Source organism: Heterocephalus glaber, unplaced genomic scaffold, assembly GCF_053883595.1.
Source record: "Heterocephalus glaber isolate CG9 unplaced genomic scaffold, H.glaber_assembly_v1.0 deba00001497, whole genome shotgun sequence".
Classification (NCBI taxonomy): Eukaryota; Metazoa; Chordata; class Mammalia; order Rodentia; family Bathyergidae; genus Heterocephalus; species Heterocephalus glaber.
Window position 1 is genome coordinate 61,697,501 of NW_028258320.1, and position 6,768 is coordinate 61,704,268.

The 6,768-nt window shown below is 56.8% G+C and overlaps 1 protein-coding gene across 1 annotated transcript; it reads right to left on the reverse strand.

The window, feature by feature from the left end:
• Positions 1-810: 810 nt before the first annotated feature.
• On the reverse strand, positions 811-6,001 carry Hmx3 (H6 family homeobox 3). Its single transcript, XM_004838767.4, has 2 exons — positions 4,986-6,001; positions 811-4,365 (listed from the first exon to the last, which is right to left on the reverse strand). The coding sequence occupies exons 1-2, from the start codon at positions 5,383-5,385 to the stop codon at positions 3,692-3,694; spliced, it is 1,074 nt and encodes a 357-aa protein (XP_004838824.2). The 5' UTR covers positions 5,386-6,001; the 3' UTR covers positions 811-3,691.
• Positions 6,002-6,768: the final 767 nt, after the last annotated feature.

Below are 6,768 nucleotides of genomic sequence, written 5' to 3' on the forward strand. Positions count from 1 at the left end.
AGTGGATACATGTGCAGGTTGAATGTTTGTGTCAACCATGAGCATATCCTAGGTTGTGTACATGTGCTTTTGTTTGGGAAATGTGGAAAGGATTTAGATCCATAGTTTAAGTCATTTGCATTGATGAAGATTAACTGGGAGTCCATAGCTGGAAAGATCTGAAGTTAGAGGAGGGAGGGAAGGAGGAAGGGAGAGAGAGTCTACAATCTGAAGGAAGGGTAAAAGAACAAAATGGGGGTGTCCATTCAGTGTCCCAAAACAGGCTGCTCTGGCTTCCCCAGTGGAATGTTCAGGAGATATTTTAGGAAGCCCCTTTTTTGTGGGTGGTTCCAGCAGCTCTCAGCAAGCTTTGCAGAGACTTTCTAGGTGGGGCAATAAAGTGATGCCAGCCATCTCTCCTGATGTGACAGTCCCAAGTGGTTTCTTGATCTCTCCTGACACAAAGGTCTCAGAAAAACCTGTAGTGCAGCCTAGGATGCTTCCTGCTCAGCCTTTAGTATTCCTTCCTCATCCCTGCACCCCAGCTCCACTCTTACAGTGGGAGAAATGTGAGGAACCAGATCAGTGGGACAGAAGTGGAGGTTTCCCTAGGGCGGCTTCCTAGGCTCACACAGCCTGTCCCCAGGCTGCATCACCTCCTCCCCCAGGGTAGCACTGGGTAAAGACAAAATGGGCCCAGCGTAGGGAAGCTCCCCAGTAGGGGGAAAGAAAGGCAGCACAGAGCAGGGCAAAGCATAAACTGTACTTGTAGAGAACCAGTTATTTCTTGACTTTGTAAAGACCAGGTCAGTCAAGAACCGTTTTCTAGAATCCAAACAAATAAAGAAGTGTTTTCTTGGCGTTTGATAACATCGTGTTCTGGCTGTAAAATCTAAGGACATGTTTGCTATTGCAACATTATTTTTAATGAGCTGTTACCGGCCTGTCCCGCAGTTAGTATTGCCAACAATAAAAGGCATCACTATGTTTGCAGGTAACACAAGGAACAACATATTTTGACCCTGAATTTCTGTTTATTTTTCATTTACGACACATGCCCTCGTTTTTATTCCAAACCAGAGGGAAATAAAGGTAGATCTATCTTCACTGGAACCCGGACTAAAATTTTGCCATAAATAAGCGTGCTGGTTTATTTGGGGGCGGTTTTCCATCAACAGAAAATGATACTGGACGTTTCAGCCACAGTAGAATCAATTGTGTCGACTAAATTTGAGGAGCCTGGCGATGCACCGGGGAAAGGGGGTACTGAAAGGCGCTCTCCAGCGGTCGCATCTGGCAGGAAGCTTCTCCCTCCGGAAACTTCTCAGCCTTTACCTTCCTTGTCTCCCGCTTCCGGCTCCCAAGCTTCAAAGTGCACTGCAAGGGGCGGGGGGTGCATGCATATCTCCAGCTTGAAGGCAGGCAGCCCGCTGGGTTGACGACGAAAGCCTGAGCACCTGCTCCCGCGGGCTGACCAGCTCTTCCCGGGGTCGCGGCGCGAGCCTTGCCTCTTAGGCTGCGCACTGAGACTGTGCTGGCTGCGCGCCCGGCATTGTGCTTCGGGAGTCGGTCTGGACGTGGGGACCCAGAAAGGCCACCCTCAAGGTGTTGAGCGTCGGTGGACAGAGATACCCTAATTGGAAAGGGATACAGTCCTCTCCGTTTCCGCAGCCGCAGCCGCAGCCGCAGCCAGGTGGCTTCTGTTCTCTAGCACCTAGCACATCTGGACAGTCGCAATTCCCCTCAAGCACCGCTAAAGCCTCCCCGTCCTAGAAATGGTAGTCACAGTCCCGAGAGCTGGGTGGCTTTCCCGGAGGCTGCCCTCTCGAGGCCAGGCCTCTCCCAGCTGGTCTTGATGATCAGTCTCCTGTTGAAGTGAAACTCAACTTACTCGCTTCTTTCCTCTAACACCACTGGGGGCAACTGGAGCCACCAAGTTCTTAGCTAGGTATCTTAATGATGCCCTGCCCAGAAACTCGCTTTTGAAGGAGCCATGTGTTAGGAACTGAACGCAAGGCTGCAGCCCTGTGCTCAGAAATAACAGATCTCTTTAAAGTGGCTGCTGCTTTGCTCAGTCTCCGAAAACTAGGTAAAACTAGGTCTTTACCCACTCCGCTTCTCAGTCTTCCCTGCTCCTAGGGTGTTTCAACCCTTGGAAGACACAGGGGAGAGAGCGCCCCTCGTCACAAACAAAGCCGCCTCTGTCTCTGCCGCCTGCTGAATTATAGGGGTGTGCATCCAGGACGGACTTAAGCACAGAGGCAGCCAGAGAGCGAGACCAAAAAGAGTTTAGGAGACACCTGCTCCGGGAAAAATTATCCAAAGTTACACACTCTGGCAACATGAAAAGCTTCGTTTTTCTTTTCTTTTTAATTAATTAAATTTCACGACAACATTAAGTGTAACAATATTTTGTGAATTTTTTTCTCTTTTTCTTAAAAAGGGACTGATCCTGGCAGAGGAAAGAGAGATTAGGGGAAACAAACTACTGCAGACCAACAGGTGTAGCAGACAGAAAGAAAACAGAGGGGGTGGCAGAGCAGAAAGCCCTGCGGAATTGAGGGTGCATCTTACAAGAAATCTGTACAATTATCAAATAAATTAAAATTCTCCTAAATTGATTGTCCTTCACTTAAAGCGCTCCAGTAGACCTAACTCCTTTGAGCATTGCTACCTATCCTTGTTTTCTTCCTTCCTCTTTTTTGTCTGCTTAATTTTCTCTTTCTACACAAGTGACTGATTACACTGCCAAAAAGTCTGCTTCCCTCCTGGACAAAGAAGCAGAGCTTTCAGGAAATTGTGTACAATATTGCACAGGTCAAAAAAATAGATACTGCAGAACAAAAATGTAGGGGGGAGAGGACAAAAGATACAATTTTTTAAAAATACTAAAACCATTCTCTCAAAAACGGGGAACAAGTAATAGTAATATTAATAATTTACTGGTAGGTGAAATTCCCCAAATCAATGCTACTAATAAATAACAGCACTCAAACCAGACTAGAGGTGGAACTGTTTCAGTTTTCAGAGTCCTGATTTTTGGCTGTTTTATCTTTTCCCTTTAAACAGTTAGAGGATTCTTCCATCACAAAGTGAGACAGATGAAGAGGTTAATTGCCAGACCTTTCCTGAAGAAAAAAGCGGCCCCAAAAGAGGTTCTCATGAGAAGCTGCTCGGATTCTGAAAACCGGAGAGGTAACTGGTTAGGGGCAGGGAGGAAGAACCACACCCCGAAATCCAAAAATAAAAGAACTACCCTATTCATTCTTTCCCTCTGGATTCTCAGTATTCTACAGAAAGTGAATAAACTAAAGGGATTATTGGGGTTTTGCGCTTACTTTCCTTCTACAAAAAGAAAACCCAAAAGTCACAGCGCAATGCAAACTTAGGGGTAGGGCTGCACATATCACAAAAAGCTTTCAGCCAAAATATTTGACCTGGACACTTTGTCTTTTTCCTGCTTTCTCTTAATTAGTAACCAAAATCAGAAATAAGAGGAGAAGCGCCTCAAATCCATTAGGGATGAATTGCACGAAAATGCATTGCAAATACTTACAAAACGCTACCGATTGGGGAGGGGGGCCAGGCAGTGCGCCGAAGCCCGGGTTCCCAAGGCCGCTGGACGTTTCCGCACCCTCCGCCCGGCCCGGCCCAGTTTCCTCCTGGATCCGGGAAGGTGACCAGGCACTCCCTCCACCTCCCCTCTCGGCCCTCAGACCGGCCGTAGCAGCGGCACGGACGAGACCACGGGGTGCGAGTAGTAGACAGGGTGCGGGAAGGTGAGCAGCGGCTGGCTGACCGGCACCGGGGCCCCCGCGGCCGCGGCTGCCGCGCCCTCGGCTGCCGAGTTCTCGTGGTAGAGGATGGGCACGCGCACGATGCGCTGCGCCGCGGCGTGGCTCAGGTTGGCCGCCTCCAGCTCCGCGGCCAGCTGCCGCTTCCACTTGTTGCGGCGGTTCTGGAACCAGATCTTGACCTGCGTCTCAGTGAGGTGCAGCGAGGCGGCCAGGCCGGCGCGCTCGGAGCTGCTCAGGTAGCGCTTCATGTCGAAGGTGGACTCGAGCTGGAAGACCTGGCTGCGCGAGAAGACGGTGCGCGTCTTCTTCTTGCGACACGCGGGCTTCTTCTCAGGACTCTCGGCGCCCTTCTTCCAGTCCTCAGAGCCCGGCGTCGCAGACACCGCCCCTACGCTCGCCCCGGCCGCACCCGGCGCCGCCTCGCCCTCCTTCTTGCCTTCCTCCGAGTCGCTCTCCTCCAGAATGATCTCGTCCGGGCTCTTGGAGTCCAGCTCCTTGTGGTCGGGGTCAGCCTTGAGCAGGGGCTCCGGGGAGTCGCGGTCAGTGCCTGAGGCGGGGGAGGAGTCTCGCAGGAGGGCCTTCTCCGAGGCTGGGGAGACACAGACAGACGGACGCACACACACGCACACCGACACAGCCTTGAGCGAGGCTCGGGGCCCGGAGGCAGCAGGTTCAACCCGCACCGGCCTCCAGGCCCGGGGCCCTGAGGCCTCACCGTTCTCGGGGGCCTGCTCCTGCCCCGCCGGGCTGGGGTAGAGGGCCCAAATCCTGGGATCCCCCTCCTCCCGAGGACGTTCGAACAGACGGTAGCAGCGCGGCCGCTCCTTTCCTTCCCCAGGCTCCCCTGCCCAGGGCCCGCAGAAAGATTCGCCAACCGCTCGGGTCCGCCTGGGTCAAGCCCTCCTTCCAGGCGGTGTTCCCGGCCCTTGCTGTCGGAAGCCACCCCCTTCTTGCCCCCAGGCCACTTTTCCCGGGAAGCGTCCGCGCCCGGGACTCCAACTCCGCCTCTTTTCTCACCAAGTGGGATTGGATTCCCGGACAGCGCTAGCGAGCGCGCTGGCAGGAGATGCAGGCCGGGGGCCAGAGGAAGTTGGCCAAACATCGGGTTTGCGGGAGTGGGGATCCCAGGTCTGTGGTGGAAACATCGCCGGGTGGGGACGGGACGGGCGCGCGAGGGAGAAGAGAACGAAAGTTCAAAGAGGTCGGTACCTTCAGGTCGCGGGAGGTGGCCGCCGGCGGGGGTCAGGGTGTAGGGGTACCACCAGGCCGGGGAGCGCTCCAGGTAGTGCGCAGGCAGGGCAAACCTCTGCGTTGGGATCTCAAAGCGGGGGAAAGCCAGGTCGCCCACCTGCGAGAGCGCGAAGCCCGCGGCGCCCTCCAGGGCCCCTTTGGCTGCAGCGGCGGCAGCGGCGGCGGCGGCAGCTGCCGAGGCTGGCGCGAAGAGAGTCCGTGGGGGCGGTTGAGGCTTTGGGGGCGGCCGATGGTGGTCTCCGTTGAGCAGGTTCTTGATGGAGAACGGGGACTCCTTAGGCGCAGGAGGTAGAGGTGGTGGCGGCGGCGGGGGCTGAGCGCTGGCGGTGCCCGAGGCTTCCGGCCCGGGCTCCGGCATGGTCCCCTCTCCTCCGGGTCCCCGGGTGGGAGCGAGCGGGACAGGCAGGTGGCCGGGGGAGCAGGCGAGCGGCCGGAAATCAGAACATAAACGGGACTCAACTATGGGGCGCAAAGTCGGGGGCCGCCCCGGGCGCAAACCGAGCCGCAGGAGGGCGGGGTGAGGACCGGGCCGGGGCGGGCTCGCATGGGGGAGGGGTCCCCAGGGGCGGGGAGCGACCCGGCCGCGGCTCGGAGGGAGCGAGGCGGCTCGGCGGCGGCTGCGCTCCCGGGGAGGAGGCAGCAAGAGCAGTCCCCGGCTTGGGGCTGCGTCAATCCGGCGCCGGATGCTAATGATGAAATCAAAATGTCATCCAAGTTAAATGCGGGGAGTATACGGCGATTGGGCGCGTACAATGGCAAATGGGATTAGGCAGACGAAGGCGCAGCCGAGCCCCGGCCCCGCAGCCGCCTCCGCCACCACCCCCTCCTCGCTTTCCCTCGGATTTTGGCGCTTTGGCTTCGGGCTACAAGACCCCGCCTGTTATTGGCTTTATATAGTCCAATTAGGCAGCAAATGAGGACAAACCTATTAGCACAAAAGGATATTGGCTCTCGCTAAAGAGGCACTCGGAGCGCTCCTACGAGCGCAGGAGACGAGCGAGGCACCAGGAGCCGGCGGCGCCCCCGGCCGGTCGGAGCGTACTGACTGCCGCGAGGCCGGAGCCCGAGCCTCCGTCTCCCCCCTTCGGCTCAGGGGATCCGCTTCCCGCCGCCAAGCCCGCGGGAAGAGGGAGGGGCGGGCTAGGCCCGCCCGGGTCACTTTGGGGTTATCCGCGCTGGCAGCTGCCGCTCCCCTCCCCCAAGGGCTTGGCCGGGGCCCGCTGCCCCCTGCCGCTGGAGAGCCACGCAGCGCCGGCCCTGGAGGCAGGACGCGACCTGGGCCCGTGACGAACTCAGCACTTTCCTACCCTGTGGGGTCCGGTGGCCTCAGCATTTCTCCTAAAACCTGCTAAGAAGGGCGCGACCACGAAGAGAGTGATTTGGGTTCCCCATCCACCGTCTAGCCGATAAGAAGTGAATCTGGTAGTGAGTCTCTACACTGTGTCTGTGGGCTCAGGAATCCGCGTGGCCTTGGCCTTCGGCGCTTCCCAGGGACCGAGAGTGGGTGCGCACCGGAGTGAGTCCCAGCGCACCGGAGTGAGCACACAGAAAGGGCCGACGCCCTCGGGTCGCTCGGTGGGGCCGCTGGGGTAGCCGCGTTCTCGCACGGATGGCTGCTCTCGGAGGGGCCCTCCTGTTCTTTGGATGCCGGCGTCAAGCCTCTAGGCTCAACGCCAACCTGCGATCTCGAAGACAGCACTTTCTTCTAAGAAGTCTCTCTGGCTGGAGTTTGGAGCTGCCT

Coding starts and splice junctions, on each gene's coding strand:
- Hmx3 (XM_004838767.4), bottom strand. CDS start 5,385: ATGCCGGAGCCCGGGCCGGAAGCCTCGGGCACCGCCAGCGCTCAGCCC. Junction 4,366..4,985: donor CCACCTCCCGCGACCTGAAG/GTACCGACCTCT, acceptor GTGTCTCCCCAG/CCTCGGAGAAGGCCCTCCTG.